The sequence below is a fragment of the Nannizzia gypsea genome, genomic scaffold, assembly GCF_000150975.2.
Source record: "Nannizzia gypsea CBS 118893 supercont1.1 genomic scaffold, whole genome shotgun sequence".
Lineage (NCBI taxonomy): Eukaryota > Fungi > Ascomycota > Eurotiomycetes > Onygenales > Arthrodermataceae > Nannizzia > Nannizzia gypsea.
In genome coordinates this window covers 3,430,915-3,454,050 of record NW_003345201.1, presented here as the reverse complement: position 1 = coordinate 3,454,050, position 23,136 = coordinate 3,430,915, and the positions used below count along the sequence as shown (strand labels likewise).

Here is a 23,136-nt window from a genome sequence, read left to right as displayed (position 1 = left end):
CGACGACGGATAAATATGCTGCTTTAGGACTAGCGGCGCTTCCGGTAAGCGGGCCAATCATGAGACCGCACACAACGAACAGAAACATCGCACCAAAAGTCGAACTTGTTTACGAAAAAAAAAGGACGAAGACGAAGACCGACATCACCAACTCTCTCGACAACCACTTTTTTTCTCTCGACAAGCCCACGTTCGTCGGAACTCCTGGAAAATGAAGTGTATGTTACGCTAAAGTCGTTTCTATCTGCCGCAATGCTCATCGACGAGCTTTTATCTCTCGAACAACACTGACAATGTGTGCGAAACAGTCATGAAAGTGGGCCGTGTGGCCATCATCACCAGAGGCCGATATGCCGGAAAGAAGGTACGGTGACGAGTGTTTCCTTTGCAACTTCAGTCGCGCCTATTGGACTATTGGCGCGAGGATCTTAGACAGGAATGGTGGTTTCTGGGGGATGGATTTTGCGATAGCGAGCAGTCAGGCACACGATCAAGTTTTCAACCCCCTTCAATGCACCGCCAACATCAAAGGGAGATAATATCTGCATCCGGATAGCCTGCGACGATGATTGTGCCCAGGACCGTCAAATTACCATCCAGGAAGAGGAGGATAATATTGAGCCCAGCGCAACAATCGCACAAATCATACAATAAAGTAGTCCGACTGACCAGTATTTTTCAACGATAGGTCGTCATTGTCCAGCCATACGACGCCGGCTCCAAAGCCCACCCCTTCCCTTACGCCCTCGTTGTCGGCATCGAGAGATACCCATCGAAGATCACCCGACGAATGGGCACCAAGAAGGCCGAGAAGAGGAGCAAGGTTAAGCCATTCATCAAGACCGTTAACTACAACCACCTCATGCCAACCCGTTACACTCTTGAGCTCGAGGGCCTCAAGGGTGCCGTCACCAACGATACTTTCAAGGAAGTCAGTCAGCGGGAGGAGGCCAAGAAGACCATCAAGAAGGCTTTGGAGGAGCGATACACCAGCGGAAAGAACCGATGGTTCTTCACCCCTCTAAGTATGTTTCTTGAATCCTACCGAACTTGGGCTGAAGATCAGGTATACTAACCTTAAACACTTGTAGGATTCTAAATAAAACGTTTAATGGCCCCCTTTTTGTCACTTTATCTCCCAAGCATTTTCCCTCTTCTGAGCTAGGACGGTTCTAGTTTATGATGAATGCTATTTCTCACCTCATGCATAGATACCAAGTTAAAAATGGACATCCAATGCAGAGCAGACAATCTATCAGAATGATAAGATGTCGGTTGTTTAGCAAAAAACAAAACAATAACAATGACACTTGAGAAATATTCCGATTCGTCCCGTGTCTATATCCTTTTTATACAAGTAAGAGAGAGTGAGGGAAAAAAAGAGACGTCATTATCTCATGGTAAGGTGCTACACAGTCACATGCGATGTGGTGCCACCACCGCGCGTCTAAATCGAAGAAACGGCCTGAATCATGTAGAAATATCACGAGCCGATCTTCCGTCTATGTATGTATAGGGCACGCCTACCAAATGTATAACAGAGTACACCCTCTTCACATGCCGATAGGGTAGCTGCTAAGCTATGAAGTCTCTTTCGGTCCTTAATATGGCTCCATCTCGGCTGCATCCGAGCTGATAGCTAAACTAGTCATAGCCTCAAGCCAGTATTAACAAAGCTATCTAGGTAGGGGTAGTTGACTGTACGAAGTATATACCTATCTTATCATCCAGATATGATAAAGGGAGAGCCCACGGAGAGATAATGACTTGAACCAGGATCAACAGGGCGAGACTCGAGGGAGAAGAGACAGCCAACATCCATGCTCCCACCGTTTCATGGCCCATCTTCTAGATGCGAGTCGGGAAATATAGGAGGATAAGAAGCAAGTTTGGCGCACCCAATCGGACCAGTAGACTGGCAAGTCTGCATCCCTAGACATAGCTTGATTTCTATTATTATTATTACAAGCTTCCATCGCCCTGTCCCTCGGCCACTCTCCACCCGCGAAAAGTGAGACGAGACAGGCAGGCCAGCAAATCCGTAACGGATCTGGCGGTCTAGCAGCTTGATGATAGGCGAATGCCATGTATCTATAGCCAGTAGTTACCCGTGCCCCTTCGCCGTGTTTTATCCAGTGCTTCATTCATGCACAGCAGATCCCATGCACAGGTAAACCGATGCCTGTCAGCCGCCTATCAGACATCAATAGCGTACTGTTATCAACCAACACCACAGGGCGGCCCGAGACGGGATCCCCTTAAAACTGTGTGTGATAGACTCATTCAGCTGCCATCTTGTCCCATCCGCGAGTTCCCGGACATCGCCTGATGCGAAGAAATGACGGCGAGCGGCTATGCCACGGTAATTACCTTGTGAAGCGCAGCCAGGGACCTAGTGGTTCGCCTCGTTCGGTCCTTTCAGTGGCGACCGGACATATCTCATCGTCTTTCTGTCTCTCCCTATGTTTTGTGTTTGTTTTCTATCTGTTTGATAAGATAGTTAACTTAGCCAAGTAAGGATGAAAAAACTCGCACTTTCACATGCCAGAAGTCCTTTTCTTGGCGAGAGGGCTGGGATGTTGTACTGGTACTTTTGGCTGGCGCATCTCGAAGGCGTAGATGCATGTACAGCTACCTCTGCAGCGCGACCACAGTTAAGGTACCTGGCCACTTTCACATGTGAAAGAACGCATCTAGAAGGGGCAGAAGAGGGAGCACCCTGGCGTTTCTCGCGGTTGATTCGCTGGCTTGCAAGCCTGCTGTGAAGTAGATACGTTTGTCCTGGTGAGTCGACAGTCGATGGCCAGATAAATAAAGCTCCCTCTCCCGCTTCCTAGCTTCTTCCAACATCACATCACACAGACATCACCATCATCTTTGTCCGTTCGAGCTGATATCCCACATCATCTTTTAAATCTATCATCCGCAATCTCAAGTATGTGTTGATTCATCCGTCCGTTTGTACGTGCTCCTACTAACGCACTCCTAGCTTCGCCAACTACTCCTAAAAAAATGGGTGAACAAGCAGACGCTAACGGCACCAAGCCTTCCTCCCAATTCCTCTCTGTAAGTCCATCGAATAAGTTTACATATTGATAATGAAACCCTAGCTAACATGCAGATAGCACCTTATCTCGTATCCCTTCATCGCCGACTCTCTCGAGGCTCTCAAGAAATCCTCCTACGGCCAAAAGTCTATCGAGTACGCCGACAAGAGCATCGCCCAACTCCAGCCATACTTCCCTTACTTTGCTAAGCCATACGGCTACGTGGCTCCGTATGTCGAGAAGGCAGACCACTTGGGCAACGAAGGCCTGAACCAGGTTGACAACACTTACCCAAAACTTGTCAAGGCTACTGAGGACGTCAGGGGAACCGTTCAGAGCTACTACCGCGTCGCTGAGGATGGCACCAAATACGTTCGATCTACCTACGACTCAGAGTATAAGCTTGCTCAGGGTAGCAGCCCGATAGTGTCCCAGGGCAAGGCTGCCGTCTCTACTGGGTTGATGGTCACATCTCAGTACTTGCTTTGGCTGAGCAACTTGATTATTCCACCTCAGCAGAAGGCACAGGAAAATGGCAATGGCGCTACTAAAGCTTCCAGTTAGCCTAGTACCTTTTCGATACACTTTTCGGTGCTCATTTTTTTTACACTAAGATATCCCATTAGACGGGCACAAGCTTGCTTAGTCTAAGTTTGATGACTTTGTTCTGTCCTTTTGAACTCTCTGATTTTCATGGCTGGGAAAAGTTGTTTTGCCTTCTCTTTTATTATCTTCCCTTTGTGTGTTTATATACTAAGCTACCCTCTCTTCATAATATTTCCTATCCTCCCCTCCTTCCTATCCTCCCCTCCTTCCTAACCTCCGTGAGTTATATCAAATCGAGCTACTCGTATTTCCTCATCAGATAGCAACTGCTTCTCTGTCTGTACTCTACTTATGAACTTCATGTAACTTCATTTGATTAAGGAATAGGTATATTGGCCTGCTATTTTCACAACAAATGTATACATCGCCACTTATTTTTTTTGCATGTGCGTGGCTCCACCCAAGACGCTTGGACTCTCTCCTGTTGTTGCCTATTGAGACTGTACGTACGGAATATCAAGTCATATATAGCCACGTTAGCTAAGTTCGATCTCCTAAATATATAATTATTTCTTCCTACACTTCATCTTCTAAATATTTGAGTTGAAAAGGAACACAATTCAAGCCTGAAAAAGCTGGCAGGGCTTTCCCTGGGCTCTCGCGACCCCGAGTAAAATTCATAAACTCTGCCTTGTTTTCTCGAAACAGTGGCTATGGCCAGTGGATACAGCTATCATCTGAACAGCCTCGCCTTGAAAACCTCACTGGACCCTCTTTGACAGTCTCTGAGGGAAATGATGGAATCACTGGCTTACCTAGTTCGGCTTTGCGGCTACGCTTGTTTTGAGCCGCCATTCACGTGATATCAGGCTTGGCCCAATCTTCGCCCTTGAACTTGAAGAGAAGAGGAAATTAGGGGGAAAGTGAAGCCCAGGCTGCGTCAGGACGACTTGGGACGATTGTGAATACCCACGAAGGATTTATTATTAGTCTGGGTTATATTATAGTGCCACATCAATGGAGACGGAGCGAAGGATGCATCAGTTTCCAGTCTGTCGAAATCAAGCGTCGATCGTATTGGTCTCAGCAGAGTTATACGAAATATCTCCTCTTTCGCTTGACAAAGTCATTAACATTAGCCCAAGACGTTGATGGCTGATGGCTGATGAAATGCTCAAAACATCGCCAGCTTTGGTCCTATCAGGTGGCTTCGCATTGCTTGGTCTTCCTCTCGTAGGTGAGCTTACAGGGCAGCACTCTATTGGCCCCTGTTAATTTAATCGATAGTTCCTCCCTGACCGGCTCCAACTGCTCAGCCCCGAGCTATCCTATGATCCCTTTGAAGAGCATGGTGGAGCGGAGTGAAGCGTTTTTCTCCTCACCAGGTGGAGAATCTGGTGATCCCACTGGCTGCTAGAGGAAGGTAAGACGATGAGGGGGTCATCGGGCGCTGGCGATGGAACAGAAGCTCTGCACTGCCATCGAACATGGATACGATGAGCCAGCTAATCGGCTTTTTCGTTTCCGATGTAAATGTTCTGGATAGCTTCCTGTTTAGGGGCTGTTGCTGCGGTCGATCTTATGTAAGCGCGCCAAGCCGAATTTGGGCGGATTAAAGCGGGGCGCAAGCTTAAGATAATCACGTGCATGGTTAGCTTAAGCTTCTTCGGCTTCTTACATTATCAAAGGTAACATAAAAGAGGAGAAGCTTCCCGGCTGCAACACGCTCGTTGTCATTATCAACATATCTTGCGATATACCTACTATCAAGCCATCTAAACTAAAGTCACGCAGTTCTCCAAACTACCTCTACAATGTCTGAAGCTACCACACCGCATGTGCAGACCGCGGCGAATGGCAAGGCCCCAGAGACCCAGCTTGAACAGCAACAACAAAGTGGCCCTGAAGCCTCTGGCGTTGGTTTTCGTCCTCACCATGATCTCATCAATGTTCAGCCTGCTCGGCTAGATGATTTGCAACCTAGATACGCGCAGGTACTTCTACCTGACGAAGAAAACCCTGCTGCCCATAGCTGGTACTCTGGCTTCAGTAAGTTTATAGAGGGCTAGTAATAGTATCCAGATTAATACTAACTCACTATCCAGTACACGGACTAGGCGAGATCATTGGTACCTTGGGAGCTATACCTTGCTGTTTCTGCTGCCCTAACCCCTTCACTCCTGTTAACCAGGGTCAAGTCGGATTGGTGACCAAATTTGGCCGTTTCGAGCGTGCTGTTGATCCTGGTCTTGTGAAGGTCAACCCGCTCAGCGAGAACCTGACAACCATTGATGTTAAAATCCAGATCGTTGAGGTACCGCGTCAAGTCTGCATGACCAAGGATAACGTTACTCTCCACTTGACTTCGGTCATCTATTATCAAATCGTCTCTCCTCATAAGGCCGCTTTTGGCATTACCGATATCCGTCAGGCATTGGTTGAGAGAACACAAACCACTCTTCGCCATGTCGTCGGTGCTCGTGTGTTACAGGACGTTATCGAACGTCGTGAAGAACTAGCCCAGTCTATTGGTGAAATTATCGAAGGTGTTGCTGGCGGGTGGGGTGTTCAAGTTGAATCTATGTTGATCAAAGACATCATTTTCAGCAATGAACTTCAGGAGTCTCTCTCGATGGCTGCTCAGTCCAAGAGAATTGGTGAGAGTAAGATTATTGCTGCCCGTGCGGAAGTCGAGGCTGCTAAGGTATGTTCAATTCACACATTCGTGCTTTGACAAAACAGGAGCATTAACGAACTAATTATTAAATAGCTTATGAGAGCTGCCGCCGACATTCTATCTTCCGCTCCAGCAATGCAGATCCGATACCTCGATACTATGCAGGCAATGGCTAAGAGCGTAAGTACTTTGTTTTACTCCAACACATAGTCGCTAATGGTTACTAACTGTAATAACTCTTCCAGTCAAACTCCAAGGTTATTTTCCTCCCTGCTGCCAACAACCAGGCCGCCATGCAGGCTGCGCTTGCCAATGAGACTGGAGGAAGCTCCAGTCGTCGTCAAGACAACCCCTTTGAGCAGGACGGAAATGACGGTTTCCAGACTGCCATGAACGCCCATGTCGTGGAGAATATTTGAATTACGGGGGTGAAGACACGTTAATTACGCCGTGGGAATACCTCCGAAAGTCTACCCATTTCCTTGTTTTTATGATACCCTACTGTCGTTTCCTTACCTGGGTAACAGCTACTCCTCCAATATTAATGTTCACATGATATTAATTATTATACCCTTCTTGTGTTCTGCGTTTTCCTGTGCGTGCTGTGTGTATCATAGGCCTAGTCAGCTCAAGAGGTCGTGATTGATCCTTGTTCATTTCTAATGCAAAGTATGCGTTGACTTTCGTTGTCCAGAATTACATCTATCTGCTTCGACCCTTCGACCCTTCGCATTCGTAGAATATATACATAGGTTATCAAGGGCGAAGTGCCATATCACTCAAAACTAAGTCTACTGCGTGACATCTACCATGGTATGAATAATGCTAAGATAAAATACAATGTACCATCACGGCAAGTGAAAACAACTAAGCTATCCCATCAACAATTTGTAAGTGGCTAGTTTCCGCCATCGCTTTTGCCGGCCCATGAAGTGCATGACTGAAAGTCGTGCTAGAGGGGTCCTCAAGAAGCATGTCTATATCTTCGGAATCAGGCGGGAGTCGGAAACCATTGCCTGGTCTTGGATATAAACGGTGTTCTTCTACTTCCTCCACATCGCTATTCTCACCATTACCATTGGTTGTGCTAGCGGGAACGCTTTCGGACGGCCGTTTCGATGATGGTGGAGTTGACGTTGCAGGCTGTCCTGATATTTTACGTTGTTGCGAACTCCCAGTAGACCCGTTTGGAGCGACTGAGGACGATATTGTTGAGGCAGTGGAGCTAAAAGATGATGTGTTGAGTTCATTCAGGTTTGCGGGGAATATAGGGATATCTGGTCTTGTGTCGGATATATTGACCAGTAGATTAACCAGGGCAGCATGAGATAAACTAGAAAGATAATTCTTCCTCTCTACCCGAGTAAATTGCGAGCCTCCAAGTAATGTAGGGGTTTGTGGCCCACTTGCTTGCATAGAGGGCGAGGCCGATGAGCGCAAATCGTTTTGATGGTGAATTTGTCCATTTTGTTTGAGAGTTTGGTTAAGAGACGTGTCGATGGGTCGACATTCTCCGCAAAACCACTCCTTATTCTTCACAGAGATAACGTCGTCCCCGATTGGCGGATCATGACAAAATTGATGCCAAGGTGCATTGCAATCGTCACAGAACACAATAGCATTACACCTCGGACTATGCCCTCTATCACATCGAAGGCATACCACATTAACTTCTTTGCCTTTGCGGTACACTCTTCTCCGTTTCCGTGGAGGCTGTTGATGATTTGCATCTGGACTAGCAGATTTTTTCTGGACCTGCTCGGTGGTGAACATAGTTGGCCGGTGGATCTGGCGGCCTGATTTTGTCTGTGTAGTTGTTAGCTGAGCATCAGAAGACTCATCAGAGTCCGTATCCTCCGCTTTAATGACACCCTCGTCGTCATTACGCTCGCCATATCTGCCAGATTTTCGAGAAGTTCGTGGCTTCGCACCTCCAGCTGTTCTACGGCGTCGTGGGGCTGGTTTAGAGGGACTCGCTTTTGGTGTTGACACAAGGGGTACTGTAGATCCCCCCGTGCCCGTATGATCCCCCACCGTAGCAGCTGAAGCAATGGCCGCCGTAGAGGGTGGCAGCGCGGTTGAAGGAGGCGGAGCGGGTGCGATATTTCTCCAACCCGCGAGAGGAGTTGAATATTTCAACGGGAGTTCAGGTTTAGCTGGCGTTAGATTAAACCCTTTTGAGTTAATATTTGATGTATCCCCGGTTGCGATCATCGTTGAGCTGAAGCCCTCGTGTGTAGATATTGAGGATACCGACGATAGTTCACTTGAACTGGATGCATAGGTCATAGACGGTATGGAGACATTGCTATCCAGTCCTTCCCGTGGAAATGTAACACCCTCTGCCGACATATCTAATATCTGTGTATTTTGCGCCTCATTGATCATGCCTGGATTGGTATCTGTCGTAAAACGTGCCATGGGTGGCGGGGGCATAGTAGCGAATTCGGTATTCGAACCCATGGCAGTATATTATGGGCAGGATGATATGCAGAGCCTGGTCAAACCCGATGAAGTTTCATTCAGATTACCAGAAATTATAGACCAGTTGTGCTGATATGTATTCGTGCCTTCGAGGGTAGTAGTTAACTGTGGCTCGAGGTTGGGGAATGAAAAAGGAAAAGTTTGTAACCCGTGCACTAAATAACCTGCAGCGGATGAATCACTGAGAACCAATATAAAAACAGGTCAACTGCTGAAATATGTCCCCTCTCTTGCTTAGTATAATGCATAACATGGAAATGGAGAATCCTCATGTCACTCCAAGGCAAATTTGACTTGGGAGGACAAATTGGGAGGCCAGCCCGGACTCGTGTTGTCACGTGAACGGAGAAATCTAAGGGGCAAACAGGGAGAAAGACAACAGGCAAAGGAACAGGAGTTGGGAGATCCAATAGTCCCACCCAAGTAGTAAGTTATGGGCTGTTGGTTAAGTGAGTCTAAGCTATATGTCTATATATATTGTATATTTTAAGTAGAATTTAAGCCCCCTAAAAAACCGAAAAAGGGTATAATTATATGAACAATCTAGGAAACAATCCCGTCCGCCTTCAGCTGGGCTATTTTCCCTTTGTCATAGCCCATGATATTGCTCAAAATCTCGTCAGTGTGTTGCCCAAGCGTTGGAGGCGGTGTCCGTATGCCTGGGGTGGCATGGGAATATTTGACTGGGGTATTCACGAGTTTGATAGGTCCGCAGTTCGGGTGGTCAATCTCCTGTACCATTCCTCGAGCAAGTACTAGGCATGCGTTAGAATAGCTATAAAGCATATAATTGGAGGCAACTTACCATGCGAATGGTTTAGAGCGCCCTGGATATCATTTACAGCCGCATACGGCATACCACTGCCTTCCATAACCTCCAACCATTCTTGAGTCGTCCGTTGCTCAGTAAGGTCCTCAATGAGTTTGTCGATGATCTCCCGATTCTTGACACGAAGAGCATTCGTGATAAAACGTTCGTCAGTCTTCCACTCCGGGTGACCTAGTCTGTCACAAAGGACACCAAATAGCCTGTCATTCCCTCCACCAAGAAGAATATCGCCGTCTTTCGTTTTAAAGCTTCGATAGGGAACGATCGAAGCTGCAGGCTATGTTAGCAGTTTATAAACACGAGCTAACTCTTCTTTGGATCCAACTTACGATGAGCTGTCCCCCATCGTCCAGAGTCTTTCTCCCCGCTAATAAGTGCCGAGCTTGCAAGATTTGCAAGTGTCGCTATTTGACAGTCACTCAAGCAAGCATCAATGTGTTGGCCTTTCCCAGTTCTACCACGAGCTATGAGTGCGGCCATGATTGCGTTCGACGTGTAAAGACCTGTGGTTAAGTCGGTCACGGCAACTCCAACCTTAACTGGTGGCCCATCTCTTGATCCGGTGATATGCATCAATCCCATCTCGGCCTCAACCATCACATCATAACCAGCCCGCTTGCTGTATGGTCCTGTTTGCCCATAGCCAGTGATGCTAGCGTAGATTAATCTTGGGTTTATGGCTCGGAGTGATTCATAATCCATCTTATATTTCTTCAAAGACCCGGGTATATAATTCTCCACAAACACATCGCTCTCCTTTGCAAGCTTATGGAGAATCTCGATACCGGATTCGTGCGCAAACGATAACCCAACAGACTTCTTGTTTCGGTTGACCTGCCCTGAGTTAGAAACCAAGATATTATAGCAGTGGTTCAGACACAGCTTACACCTAAGTAATAAGCACTTTCTCCTGGGCCTTCCGTGGTATCGTCTTTGTATTTGGCATACGGAGGACCCCATGCTCGTGTATCATCTCCTCGTGTGGGGTGCTCAATCTTGACCACTTCCGCCCTATTCGATTAGACAGAATATTGTTAATACGGCCTGAAATTAACATCCCGATATTAGACATCAAAACTCACCCTAAATCGCCGAGTATTTGAGTACAGTAAGGCTATATTTACACCGCTGTTAGTCCAATGTTCAGCCCAAACACGACCTGAACGTATTAGATTTTAACGTATGAAATGGAAAATGTAAGCTTCAACTCACTCCGGCGAGAACCCTAGTCATATCCAAAACTCGAATGCCGGCCAGTGGGAGCGTGTCCGCCGAAGGAGCGGCTGTCGAAAAGCGCTTGCATGTTGCTGCGAAAGCTTTGCTATTGGTGAACCTTGAGAGCTTGTTGGTCTTGACAAGGCGCCCTACAATACGGTAGGAATTCATTTTCCTCCCAAAAATTACTATATTCACAATTCTTTCATTGATGTAGCTCTTTGAGTTGATCGCTATCCAACTCGGGCTTGAATAAAGACGAGCAATTAACACTGGCGGTAAAACAAGGTGATGCGGCTGTTCAAGTGCCGAGAGTGGCAGGAAAGGTGCAAGCGCGGCCCGACTTCCGAACTGCGGCCTCGGCTCTCCGATATGCTTATATCAGCAGCTAGACACGAGGCTAAAACGTCCATTGGGCACTAATTGGATGACTAATCCAACTACATAGTTAATCAGAGTTACGCGCAGCGATGTTGTCTTGCTGAACCGCCAGACAAGCTGCTTATAATACTTGCTCAATCATGTTTACCGGTCTAGTAGAGAAGGTTGGCAGTAAGTTTCAGCTTTGTTTTCCCGTCCGTTGGCCATATACAATATTAACAGATAACGCTAAGCCGTCACGGCCCTTGATCCCCAAGATGACTCTTCCACGGGCGGGGGCGGGACATCCTTGACAATTTCGGATTGTGAAGAAATACTTACGGACACAAAGCTAGGGGATAGCATATGTGTCAATGGTTCGTTCTGTTATTGATATAAACCGTGAATGTGAAATCTACCAGAAACTAACGGCAATGCACAGGGACTTGCCTAACTGTGACAGCTTTTGATAAGTCTTCATTCAAAGTCGGGGTTGCTCCCGAGACACTACGACGAACAAACCTTGGTTCTCTCAAGGCCGGATCACCCGTCAACCTTGAAAGATCTGTGCTAGCCACGACACGGATGGGCGGTCACTTTGTCCAAGGCCATGTAGATACCACCGCGGAACTCCTCTCCGTCACACCAGATGGCAATTCTCTTGTGCTGAGAATGCAACCCAGAGACAGGAGTTTATTAAGATACGTTGTGGAGAAGGGATTCATTGCTCTTGATGGTGCGAGCTTGACGATCACTAAGGTCAAAGATGGTGAGGATGGCTGGTGGGAAGTCATGTTAATTGCTTATACACAAGAAAAGGTTGTCACCTCAAAGAAGAAGCCGGGTGACAGCATTAATGTCGAAATTGATCTGGTTGGCAAGTACGTCGAGAAGACCGTACAAGGCTACTTTGAGGGCCAGACTAGCGGGGATTCAGCCGCTCTAGAAAAGATGGTGGACCGACTTGTGGAAAAGAAGCTTCAGAGCATGGGGAAGATTTGATGACGAGCCTAAGCTAGAGGAATGGTTGTATGGGTTTTCAATACAATAAAAACGGTAGTTTCTAATTATTCCTCACCTCAGCTAGTTATTATATAGGGGGCCATGATCAGGGCTGTAATTCCCGCAGTAGTGAGAGATTCAACCCACTTTGTAATCCAGGGGAAAATAACAAATGTCCAACATAGTGTTGATCATTACGCATGCTGGAATTCTGTCACTTTTGAAAACATGCCAATAATATGTACAAAGGGGTATCCTCGGCAATAGATAAATGAGAGTATGCAAGTCTTTCAACACAATAGCGCCGCTTAAGCTTCCTCTTCCTCTGCTTCACCCATCTCCTCGTCCTCATCCTCTTCCTCGTGGATGAAATCATCGCTGTCCCAATTATCTTCATCAACTTCATCAGAATCATCTTCATTATCTTCGCCCTCGCGCGGTGCCTTTGCCTTCAGGGCTTTCTTTCTTTCAACATTTTCCTTCTGTATCTTCCTCCTGAGCTCCTTTTCTTTGCGTTTCTTCTCCCAAGATGCATCCAGTTTCTGGGCCTCTTCCTTGGACTTGGTCACATAATCATGCCACATAACTCTTCCACCGCAGAGTCCCTCCTCCACCTTCATCAGCTTCAATTTCATGCGAGGTCCGAGTTCAACTAACTTCACTGCTCTTTTCTCAACATTTGATCCGGAGCCGCGAGCTGATTTGGACCCAGCTTCTTTGGCTCGCTGAAGCTCCTTTTTGTTCAACACTTTTCTAGTCGCGGATTCTAATACCTCTACCTCCGCATCTGTTTCAATTTCTGTCTCGCTTGCGGACGTAAAACCAGCATCACCACCGGCACTCAGCAAATAATCTGCAACATCATTCAATTTGCCCAGGTTTGGAACGGTTTTGTCCTTCTCTTTACCGCGAAATTCCTTCGGGTTAAGTCGTCTTATTCTCTTTGATAAGTCGATTCGTTTTGTTGTGATCGCATAATGTCGTAGATTCACCGTAAAAGATTCGTCTTCTCCTGTCTTTGATGATAAGTCTCTGTCGAGCAACATGATACGACGAATTGAGGCAAGGGGTGTTGTTTGAGGCGAAATTGGAGGGAAGAGGGACTGGAAAACTGTGGTGACCAGGGACTCTAAATGCTTTGGAATCTTTTCCGAGGCTTCCCCCTCTTTTGAAGACATAAAATTGTTCATAACCAAGAGCGGAGGAGTTGTGTGGCTCTTTCCCAAGCCTCTCGGACGCTTCAATGCCTTTATAACATCTTTGCACAGAGAGTAATTCTCAATCCTGAAATTTAGCGTGGGGCCGCGGGGTGTGAGAGCAATCCGAAGATTTGAATTTCCATTGCTTGATTTAGAAAATAATAGTAAATGAGTAACTCCTAGAGGGCCGGTCATAACGGTGTAATCTTTTAGTTTGTTTTTCGTTCGCTCCTACCGAAGCTATTAGCACACTAGAGTAAAAAATACTTCTTGAAAAAAGAATGGACATACCTTCAAACGGCTTGCGGTGTCTGGCTCCATCATTGATCGGACATCCTTTGCCAATTGACTCATACTAGAACCAATTTGCCCTGCGCCAATTCGAATTACCATGCTCTTGGGGGACCTGTTCATTGAAGCAGCTCCATTCTTAGTACTCGGAGCTTGAGCCTTCCCCGGAGGGACATGGGTCCGCTTCTTAACACGTCTTTTTGCCATATTTTAGAAAATTTTCCCTGAAGCTAAAGCCACAACAAAGTTACCAAATCGATCTGAATACTTGGAGATCGAAATGCATTCTTTATTTGAACTTTTTTTATCTTGATATCGGATCATTTATTTGGCGAACTCCGAAAGTCAAAAAAATATTTCTGGAAACCTTATTTTTTTTATCTGATAGAAAATCAAACACAGAAGCGTAAATATTTTAAATATCTCGATTTATTTGGTAATACCTAAGAGACAATTGCAAAGATGTCGTCAGTAAAGAATGTTAAACGACGGAAGCTATCCCATACGTCCTCAAAGCCCGCCCCGGATGATGCGTCTTCAGGCTCAGAGCTCGAACAGGAAGCTCTAGAAGAGGGCAGCGACGAAACAGCAGACACAAAAGTGCCCAAGACCTTCAAGGACTTGGGGATAATCGACTCATTATGTGACGCTTGTACGTCGCTAGGATATAAAGCCCCAACTCCGATTCAAGCTGAATCTATACCTTTGGCACTACAGGGGAGAGATTTGGTGGGGTTGGCTGAGACGGGAAGTGGAAAGACTGCGGCTTTCGCATTGCCGATTCTCCAAGGTAGGCAAACTTCGTTGTAGAATTGATTTATACTACACAAAGCTGCAGCAGGCTAACCAAGTATCCTTTCTACCGTTGACAGCTCTTATGGAAAAGCCACAACCTTATTTTGGGCTTGTTCTAGCACCCACTCGTGAATTGGCGGTACAGATATCAGAATCATTCGAAGCCTTGGGATCTCTTATTTCTGTCAGATGCGCCGTCATAGTGGGAGGAATGGATATGATATCACAATCAATATCTCTCGGGAAAAAGCCGCATATTATCGTTGCGACGCCTGGAAGACTCCTTGACCACCTGGAGAATACCAAAGGGTTCTCGCTGCGCAATTTGAAGTACCTAGTAATGGACGAAGCGGATCGACTACTCGACTTGGATTTTGGCCCTGTTTTGGATAAGATATTAAAAGTACTTCCACGCGAACGTCGAACGTACCTGTTCTCCGCTACCCTGAGCTCCAAAGTCGAGTCTTTGCAGCGCGCCTCGCTTTCAAACCCCCTTCGAGTTTCTATATCTTCCAACAAGTACCAAACAGTCTCAACACTTCTGCAATCATACATCTTTATCCCTCACAAGTACAAGGACATCTACCTTGTGCACATACTAAACGAATTCCCTGGGCAAACTACCATAATTTTCACTCGAACCGTCAACGAAACACAACGTCTTTCCATCCTCCTGCGTGCACTGGGATTCGGCGCCATCCCTCTTCACGGTCAATTATCCCAGTCAGCTCGTCTTGGAGCCCTCGGCAAATTCAGGTCTGGAAGCCGAGATATCCTGGTAGCTACTGATGTTGCAGCGCGAGGCCTTGATATTCCCGCTGTCGACCTGGTGTTGAATTTTGATCTACCTTCTGACAGCAAGACATACATTCATCGTGTTGGTCGTACCGCTCGTGCAGGCAAGAGTGGACGAGCAATTAGCGTCGTGACGCAATACGAAGTCGAGATATGGCAGCGAATCGAAGCTGCGTTGGGCAAGCAACTGCCGGAGCACAAGACGGAGAAGGAGGAAGTGATGGTGTTGAGTGATAGGGTAGGGGATGCCCAGCGACTGGCAGTGACGGAGATGAAAGATCTCCATGAGAAACGAGGGACGAAGGGTGCGACGCTTCGGGGCCGCCGAAAAGGGGATTCCAAGAGGGGGAGAGATGACATGGATCGAGAGGAGAAATGACCAATAAGATTAAATGCTTCTTTTCATGTTGCAACTTCTACACCTTTGCATGGTAAGTCGTATTTTTCGCGGTCTTATGGGGTCATTCAATATACATTTGAAATGAATATAGTATGTTTGTGAAGTCATAACAGCTCTTTGATGTAAATCTGTATCAATATAAATGTTTTTCTAGGAAAGAGAAAAAGAAGAAGGCCAGAATACCCAGCCCAGGCTTTGCCCGGCAGGGAATAGCAAAACAAAGACCGGTTTAGAAGGCCTTTTTTACTTCCGGACAAGAGCCAATCCCTATACCCACGGAAGCCAAGTTGGCAACCATATTGGGAACAGGAGGTTAGATAGCTAAGGAGCCGAACGTTGTTCCATCAACAAGCATTAGAATGACAAAAACTAAAAGAAATGTATTCTTCTTGTCTTGTCAAAAACTCAGCAAAGCCGTATCAATAAATATTGTATAATTTTATATTATCCTTTTTGGGGGGTAGGAGGGGAAAACATCTTATGAAATAAAAGGTCGTGATTACAAACCGTACTTAGCATTCTTCAGGCACTTAAAGAAAGCAAATGATTACTGCCCGGCAGCGGCTTTGCCAGCTTCCAGGACAACAGCAGCAACCCTGTTAGCGAGATCATCAGTCTCTGACCGAGTAGCTGCTTCAGCATATACGCGAACTGCGTCCTCTGTTCCACTGGCACGAGCAAAGCTTCTACCCTTATTGTAACGGGATTGGAGATCATCAATACGCTGTTGGATACCGGCAGGGGATTGAAGTTTCCGTTCAGCATCGTAGGTCTTGAAGATAGAACGGTCTGGGACCTCGATTCTAACCAACTTGTTGGGTAGATCGGTGTAGGTTGCGACCCATTCCTTCAGGGTCCAGCCCTTGTGGGCAAGGATGACTTCGACCAAAAGCATGTCTGATAGAGCATCTCCAACCGCCTGGTTAATGAGATCAGTCAAAGCAACAAGACTCTCCAAGGCGTATTTCTGGGCCGGAGACTGAGGCTCGGCGGTCTTGATGGTCTTGAGGGCATTTTCAGAGAAGGTGATAGTTCCGTGGCCGTTGGCTTCGAAGTAGACACCGACATCGAATCTCATGGCAGCGTGATGGAGATGTTTGACACCAGTGGGTGTGCAGACGACCGGGAGCTTAAGGACCTTTTCAATGTACTCGGTACTAGAACCGTTGGCGTAGGCGGTTTGGACTACGCCAATCTTGATCTTGTTGGCGACTCCAGCGTTCTTTGCAAGCTCACCAATGAAGGAAGCAGCAAGAGTAGCGATACGGTCACCGTCAAGGAGCCTGAAGACACCACTGGCATCCATATAATAGTACACTAATCGGTCAGCATCACCGTCCAGTGAGGCACATCTGTCTTGTGCGACGGCCTTGGATGAAGGTGGAGCACGTTGCTTCGTTTTCACGTAGTCGGCTCCGCACTAATTTCACCTGCGTTAATAATTGTTTACTCACATCATGTGTAAAGGGGCTATATCGTGAATACCTCGAAATTCAGTCTGTCAGGGTTGATCACGTCATCGTTGATAACATTGATATCCAATCCACCATCCTTAGCGGAGGGCAGAAACTTGACAAGCTCATCAAGCTTCGGGCCACCAACACCATTGGCGCAGTCAACAGTGACGGAACCGGTGGTGGTGCGTCCGTTCATAACCTTCTTGAATGCTGCGCTGAGCTTCTCGTAGTAACCCTTCTCGGTGGGTTCTCCATACTCGTAGGGAGTTCCCAGGGTGTTCTTGCAACGAACGATGTAGTGTAGTTGAGGAGTAGTCATGTACTTAAAATCAGTCGCCTCGACTTCTGAGGCAGTCATAGCTGCACTGAGAGCAGTAGCAAGTCTAGCTCCAGAAGCCCGGGTATCCCTGGCAAAGACAACACGCGCAGGGTTGTCCATTTTAATTTCGATCTCGTCAACGAGTTTCGCATATTCCTCTCCAAGGGTTTCTAGAGGGGCGTTTGCCAATCTGGTAGCAAAGACCTCCCATTCTGCCTGATAAAAAAGGGAGATAAGTCAATAGTTCCCCCCTCTGGGTTTCAGGGATTCTCCTACCTCCAACATCTCGCCCTATTGATAGTCGCTTGTATTAGCCGCTGCTGGTCGTGGTGGATAGCTGAACCACACGTACCATTGGATCAACCAGCTTAACTCCATTGTCTTCAGCCGGGTTATGGCTGGCTGTAATCATCACACCAATATATTGTCCGTTGAGCTTCCTCGAGCGTAGACCAGCCAATAGTCCCATGGCAAAAACGACGGTGTTGAGGAGCTCTCTAGTGACAACCATCCGTTAGACTCCAGGATGTACGGCGTAGGATAGTGTACTCTCTGCCCCTTACGATTTCATACGGAACTACATTCAGAGCAGAACAGCTTGAATTAGCCCAAAGAAACGCTTTTATTTCCTGATGTATATACGGTAACTTCATGGACATGGGGGCCTGCGAGACTTACTCCAGCGGTTCCATATTCGAAGACCTTCCCTTCAGGTTTGGTGTAGGCCGAGGCGGCCTTGTTGATGGCCTGCTGAAGCTCTGTGGAAGCCATTGACGGTGTCTTCTTCTATCTTCTGCAGCAAGTCGAGTAAGCGAGTGAGTGTGGTTGTCTGTTGCTGTCTGATCCGAGCTTGCTTCCTCGTCTATTTATCTCTCGGCGGGGAGAAAAAGCGAGGGGGAAAAGAAGAGGAAAATCAGCTGAGCGTGGGGAGTGTTTGCGCTGTTTGCATCATTGGCCGCAGTAGCACAAAAGCTTCACATGTTGCAGGTCGAGCTGCAATTGGAGACAGCAAAGTACGGGATGCATGCAGATAGGGATTAATACAGTTATGGCTTGTGCCAGTGGCTGTGGACAGCCCAACGTTGAGTGGGCGGGCCGTCTATCAGGTGGATTTTTATGTCTCAGCCGTTTGCTAGAGGGAGATAGAAAGATGTATAGCTGTAGGTAGATACGTAGAGTAGATGATGTATTGATATCTCTGGTAGATTATATCTATATAGATGATATTAAGCGCGCAGGCGTTCCCCGGCCATGTCAAACTCTGCGTCCCGGATAAGAAAGCTGTACGAAAAGGCCACTATAGTCAGTAAAAAGAGGAAGATAAGGAAAGATAAGGAGAAATAACCGGGGGGGAGGGGGGGGAGGATAAGGGGAACGTACGCATACCACCATATGGCGGGGATAACTGTGCCTAAATGCCATAAGCTGTGGGCATCGATTAGCCCGCCAATCGGAGGGAAGTCCAGGAGCTCAAGGCTCATAGCCAAAATCACCCATCCAACGATCATACTTGGCCATGCCGTCCAAGACTTCGTGTATCGTTTATATTGCTTGAAGCTAAAGGCAGTCCACATCAAATTCTGGATGATTCCCACAGCGACGTTGGCAGCCATATTGTACGTGTAGTCCCAGGACCAAAAGCTGAGGTACGAGACGTGCATGGTATACAGTATCGCGCAAAAGAGCGTCCATCCTCGTAAAAGCGACGGCTTGTAGTGTGGCCGGAGCTTGTCCAGGCGAAATATCCTTACGACAGCCAGATATAAACCGTACAACACGCTAGCCCCTGCCGCGAAATAGTCAAGTTTTTCTGTTAGGGGAAAGTCCCTCGTGTGGAAAATCATGCTGAACGTCCAGCTTGCCAGCCCAATGTAGCCGAACCAGATGTAGTATTTTCGTAGCGGGTAAGTCTGAGGAATGCGTTTTTTCACCTGTTGTATACCGCGGTAGTGGGCGAGGTAGTTGAAAAGGGAGAACAGGGTCGAGAAGAGTTCCTGAATGCCCATGACTCGGTGGAACGGCCATTTTCCGTGATATTGGACAATAGGTTCAAGCATTGGAGGATCTCTGGCCAGCCGCTGGTCGGTTACAACATGTTGACAGGAGTAATCGCAGTTTGAAGGGCAGTCCCAGAGCAGGAGCCGAAGATGTATCGCTGCTCAAGCTTGATCCGTTAGCATCCAGGAAATCGAGAAACAGAGAGGCCGGGCGATATCTTACGGAGAGAAGTCTGCCCTGTCTCGCAGTGCTCTTTCTTGCAGCTCTATCTCATTCAAAACAACAGGTCAGCCATAGCGTTTCTCGTCTCAAGCCTTGAAGCTGACAGGAATAGCTTCTACCTCGAGGCAGTCCTTAAATTCCGGCAGTCTGTCACCAAGCGATGCCAGGGAGGTATCGGCTAGGGCTATCCAGACGCAGAGAACCAGAATCCATCGAGAGAAGGGTATCCCGCTGGGTTTCATTGTTGACGCTGAGGGTAGGGAGGCTCTCGCACTTGTTGATAGTCAGAAGGTGATCCTCCTTGGCAGCAAACTGGGTAGCTACGTAACTTCTTATCAGCTAGCGAGCTAAGAAAGCCCCTTTTTTGGGAGCCGCTGCAGAGTTATCCAGACCAGGCAGAACCGATCAACACAAGAAACAGCTAGCTTGATAGGTTACTCCCCTCAAGAAATGCAGGAGTTGTGGAATACTAAAGGCAATGTACTCTGTACTCCGTAGTAACATACATTTGCAAGCCCAGTTACTTGTCAAAAGTAAACCAAAATATCCCTAGCTACCACTATCACGAACCGTTTAGGTACTCAGATTAGCTACGGCTCTAGTGCCTTCTTGTAGATTCTAATATGGGCGAAGATGATAAAACCCACTCTCGCTCGAACATTTACTACGGGAATTCCAGAAATATTGGCTTCATTACTTGAGGTCGTCTCTAGCATGCTCAATGTAGGCCATCGGGGACTCAAAATTATCATCATTATATTCCCAGCCCGCGTCGTGTTCGGGGGTCCTTAGAGTCGCGTAGACGAAACCGGGTAGAGTAATACTCGGGAGAATGGATCCAGCGCATACGGCTTTCCTTACTGGAGACATATTCCTTCCATAGCTCCAGTCGAGAGACAGGCCGACAAAGAGTGGACGTGGAATCAGCCGTTAATGAATTATCCCCAAAACGTTTCATCATATTCTTCCGCCAATCTGTGTCAGTATTACCATCCAGCTCAAGATGTTCTATTCCCCATTCTTCAGTAAGGTCCATGCCATCAACTAAGGCTGCCAAATCTATCTTATTCATTGTATCAACAAGGCTCTGCGCGTAAATATGAAGCTTTGGGTAGGGCAGTCGGCCTATGAAACTTAGTATGTGGTGTACCACGACGGAACGTGGAGCCTAACCTTGGCTCCATTCGATGTTGTCAGGCTCGCATGCAATGTGGCAGTAGCTTGCCGGTAATATCAACCAAAAATCTGTTCGACCGATGGCTTTAAATCGAGAGTATTTGTGATCAAGAGATCCCCGACGGCGGAGTGGGAACGGAGCGCATGGCTCTAGTGTATGACAGTTGGATGTGAAGATCTCAACGGCCTTTTCTAACTGAGAGTCTGGGACGCAGAGCACTCGGTCCTAATATAAATAAAATCAGTGCCTGCGCCTGTAGCCTATATAAAAATGGTACAGTACACGCGCATTCGGACGGGCTCCGTAGTAGATAAGAGCATAGTCATGGACAAAGCAGCAGCAGATGTTTGCATCCTGCAAAGTAGTGACAATTGCCGTAACTTGTTCATGAGACGGGTCTACATCACCCGGATTCCCAATTGCAAGAGTATGGGACGTATTTTCCATTGCTTGACAAAAGACGTTGCAGCAGCTCTGGTGTGATCGAGCTCAAAAAGGAAGTTCCCTTTCACGCGACGCGTGTTCTTATCGATAGGAAAATTAGTCATCTTTGATCACATGATATTTAACTTTGAGATAATGCAAACGCTGCAAACTTTGAAAATCTCCCGTCCTATTTTTTTTTTTTTTTTTTGGAGAAAGAAACCAAAAAAAAGTCTTTGGTAGAAGAAAGATAAAGGCTCAAATTTTCAACCCGTGGGATTAATCTCTGCATTTTATCCTTTCATTACAGACGAGTTCATACTCGAGGCCGTTTCCTGCTCCAAGGAATCTTGTTGGGGTCGCTCTTTCATACTGTTCGTTTGGTAGATATATTCCCCTCTTTGATAGCAACCATGGATACTTCGGCAGATAATGCTGGCTTCTCTGCCTCCAGTGCGGAGAGAATGGTTGGAATGGACCATGCTGAGGTTCGCTACTTCACGAGGTATGCCTTTTTTTAATTCTATATCTAGGGTTATCGCTGACTAGACCATAGTTATGATCATTATGGTAATAAATACCCCACCAATAGTTGGCACGAAGTGAGGAATTGGTAAACATAGCTAACAGTGGTGATATATTGAAGGAATCCACGAAGAGATGCTTGTGAGTTAGAACAAGAAGTAAAATGCATGGGGCGAATGCATACTAATATGTGACTGCTATAGAAAGATGAAGTGAGAACTCGCTCATATCGTGATGCTATCTACAACAGCAAACACCTTTTCAAGGATAAAGTGGTTTTGGATGTTGGATGTGGCACCGGTATTCTCAGCATGTATGTGCCATCTTTTATCTTCTCTTACCAATCTAATACTAATGAGAATGCGTGAATAGGTTTGCTGTCAAGGCTGGCGCAAAGCATGTTATCGGTGTCGACATGTCTTCCATCATTGGAAAGGCCCGCGAGATCGTCGAGGCAAACGGAATGTCTGATAAGATTACCCTTCTCCAGGGCAAGATGGAGGAGGTAGAGCTCCCTTTCCCCAAGGTTGATATTATCATTTCTGAGTGGATGGGTTATTTCCTTCTCTACGAGTCCATGTTGGACACTGTTCTTTATGCCAGAGACAACTACCTCAACCCCAATGGCCTGATCTTCCCCGACAAGGCCACCATCTATCTTGGTGCCATTGAGGACGGTGACTACAAGGAAGAGAAGATCGGATGTATGTTTCTCTCATTTTTTTTTTACTTTTTTTTACTATTTTGCACTCTTTCAAAGCACTAACCCCATTCACTAGTCTGGGATAACGTTTATGGTTTCGACTATTCTGCCATGAAGGATGTTGCCCTCACCGAGCCCCTTGTTGATACTGTTGAGCTTAAAGCTCTGGTCAGCGACCCCTGCGCTATCATTACTCTCGACCTGTACACCGTCACCACCGCGGATCTCTCGTTCAAAGTTCCTTTCACCCTTACCGCAAGACGTGACGACTATATCCACGCCCTGATCGCCTGGTTCGATATCGACTTCACCGCCTGCCACAAGCCTGTCCACTTCTCAACGGGCCCACATGCCAAGTACACCCACTGGAAGCAGACCGTCTTTTATCTCCGTGACGTCCTCACCATCCGTGCCCAGGAATCAGTTACTGGATTTTTGGAAAATAGACCAAACCAGAAGAACAAGCGTGATCTCGACATTACCATAGGATTCGAGTTTGATGCCAAGGACGAGACTCGTAACTCACAGGGTCTCTGCCAGTACAGAATGTGCTGAAAAGAAGAAATTCTGCGATGCTCGCATTAATTTTTCGTTATTTCATATGATAAAATCGATTTGGATCTGCATGGGACTCCTTTCACGCTTTCATTCGCAACAAAACGTATGAGTCGA

At 46.9% G+C, this 23,136-nt stretch overlaps 12 protein-coding genes across 12 annotated transcripts; 6 read left to right on the top strand and 6 right to left on the bottom strand.

The window, feature by feature from the left end:
- Positions 1-211: 211 nt before the first annotated feature.
- On the top strand, positions 212-1,099 carry MGYG_01270 (60S ribosomal protein L27; the record flags this gene model as incomplete). The annotated part of the gene is made up of 4 exons (XM_003177139.1): positions 212-218; positions 309-364; positions 689-1,025; positions 1,092-1,099. 4 exons carry the CDS (start codon positions 212-214, stop codon positions 1,097-1,099), a joined length of 408 nt encoding a protein of 135 aa, XP_003177187.1.
- A 1,913-nt stretch (positions 1,100-3,012) lies between these two features.
- MGYG_01269 (CAP20) lies at positions 3,013-3,611 on the top strand (the record flags this gene model as incomplete). The annotated part of the gene is made up of 2 exons (XM_003177138.1): positions 3,013-3,066; positions 3,126-3,611. The coding sequence occupies 2 exons, from the start codon at positions 3,013-3,015 to the stop codon at positions 3,609-3,611; spliced, it is 540 nt and encodes a 179-aa protein (XP_003177186.1).
- Positions 3,612-5,407: 1,796 nt separating this feature from the next.
- On the top strand, positions 5,408-6,689 carry MGYG_01268 (stomatin-2; the record flags this gene model as incomplete). The annotated part of the gene is made up of 4 exons (XM_003177137.1): positions 5,408-5,642; positions 5,699-6,297; positions 6,364-6,450; positions 6,516-6,689. The coding sequence occupies 4 exons, from the start codon at positions 5,408-5,410 to the stop codon at positions 6,687-6,689; spliced, it is 1,095 nt and encodes a 364-aa protein (XP_003177185.1).
- A 448-nt stretch (positions 6,690-7,137) lies between these two features.
- Positions 7,138-8,733, bottom strand: MGYG_01267 (hypothetical protein; the record flags this gene model as incomplete). The annotated part of the gene is made up of 1 exon (XM_003177136.1): positions 7,138-8,733. The coding sequence occupies one exon, from the start codon at positions 8,731-8,733 to the stop codon at positions 7,138-7,140; it is 1,596 nt and encodes a 531-aa protein (XP_003177184.1).
- A 564-nt stretch (positions 8,734-9,297) lies between these two features.
- Positions 9,298-10,969, bottom strand: MGYG_01266 (formyl-coenzyme A transferase; the record flags this gene model as incomplete). Its single annotated transcript, XM_003177135.1, has 6 exons — positions 9,298-9,509; positions 9,560-9,853; positions 9,913-10,417; positions 10,471-10,594; positions 10,666-10,697; positions 10,796-10,969. 6 exons carry the CDS (start codon positions 10,967-10,969, stop codon positions 9,298-9,300), a joined length of 1,341 nt encoding a protein of 446 aa, XP_003177183.1.
- A 350-nt stretch (positions 10,970-11,319) lies between these two features.
- On the top strand, positions 11,320-12,160 carry MGYG_01265 (riboflavin synthase subunit alpha; the record flags this gene model as incomplete). Its single annotated transcript, XM_003177134.1, has 3 exons — positions 11,320-11,350; positions 11,413-11,535; positions 11,601-12,160. The coding sequence occupies 3 exons, from the start codon at positions 11,320-11,322 to the stop codon at positions 12,158-12,160; spliced, it is 714 nt and encodes a 237-aa protein (XP_003177182.1).
- A 308-nt stretch (positions 12,161-12,468) lies between these two features.
- On the bottom strand, positions 12,469-13,857 carry MGYG_01264 (ribosome biogenesis protein SSF1; the record flags this gene model as incomplete). Its single annotated transcript, XM_003177133.1, has 2 exons — positions 12,469-13,590; positions 13,651-13,857. 2 exons carry the CDS (start codon positions 13,855-13,857, stop codon positions 12,469-12,471), a joined length of 1,329 nt encoding a protein of 442 aa, XP_003177181.1.
- A 255-nt stretch (positions 13,858-14,112) lies between these two features.
- On the top strand, positions 14,113-15,619 carry MGYG_01263 (ATP-dependent rRNA helicase RRP3; the record flags this gene model as incomplete). The annotated part of the gene is made up of 2 exons (XM_003177132.1): positions 14,113-14,440; positions 14,523-15,619. 2 exons carry the CDS (start codon positions 14,113-14,115, stop codon positions 15,617-15,619), a joined length of 1,425 nt encoding a protein of 474 aa, XP_003177180.1.
- Positions 15,620-16,187: 568 nt separating this feature from the next.
- On the bottom strand, positions 16,188-18,187 carry MGYG_01262 (phosphoacetylglucosamine mutase; the record flags this gene model as incomplete). Its single annotated transcript, XM_003177131.1, has 5 exons — positions 16,188-17,060; positions 17,126-17,632; positions 17,769-17,913; positions 17,980-17,993; positions 18,095-18,187. The coding sequence occupies 5 exons, from the start codon at positions 18,185-18,187 to the stop codon at positions 16,188-16,190; spliced, it is 1,632 nt and encodes a 543-aa protein (XP_003177179.1).
- Positions 18,188-18,642: 455 nt separating this feature from the next.
- Positions 18,643-19,878, bottom strand: MGYG_01261 (PER1; the record flags this gene model as incomplete). Its single annotated transcript, XM_003177130.1, has 4 exons — positions 18,643-18,697; positions 18,797-19,571; positions 19,637-19,679; positions 19,741-19,878. 4 exons carry the CDS (start codon positions 19,876-19,878, stop codon positions 18,643-18,645), a joined length of 1,011 nt encoding a protein of 336 aa, XP_003177178.1.
- Positions 19,879-20,390: 512 nt separating this feature from the next.
- Positions 20,391-21,260, bottom strand: MGYG_01260 (hypothetical protein; the record flags this gene model as incomplete). Its single annotated transcript, XM_003177129.1, has 3 exons — positions 20,391-20,761; positions 20,810-21,038; positions 21,096-21,260. 3 exons carry the CDS (start codon positions 21,258-21,260, stop codon positions 20,391-20,393), a joined length of 765 nt encoding a protein of 254 aa, XP_003177177.1.
- A 389-nt stretch (positions 21,261-21,649) lies between these two features.
- On the top strand, positions 21,650-23,019 carry MGYG_01259 (HNRNP arginine N-methyltransferase; the record flags this gene model as incomplete). Its single annotated transcript, XM_003177128.1, has 6 exons — positions 21,650-21,741; positions 21,793-21,806; positions 21,883-21,902; positions 21,965-22,074; positions 22,134-22,465; positions 22,541-23,019. The coding sequence occupies 6 exons, from the start codon at positions 21,650-21,652 to the stop codon at positions 23,017-23,019; spliced, it is 1,047 nt and encodes a 348-aa protein (XP_003177176.1).
- Between the last annotated feature and the right edge of the window lie 117 nt (positions 23,020-23,136).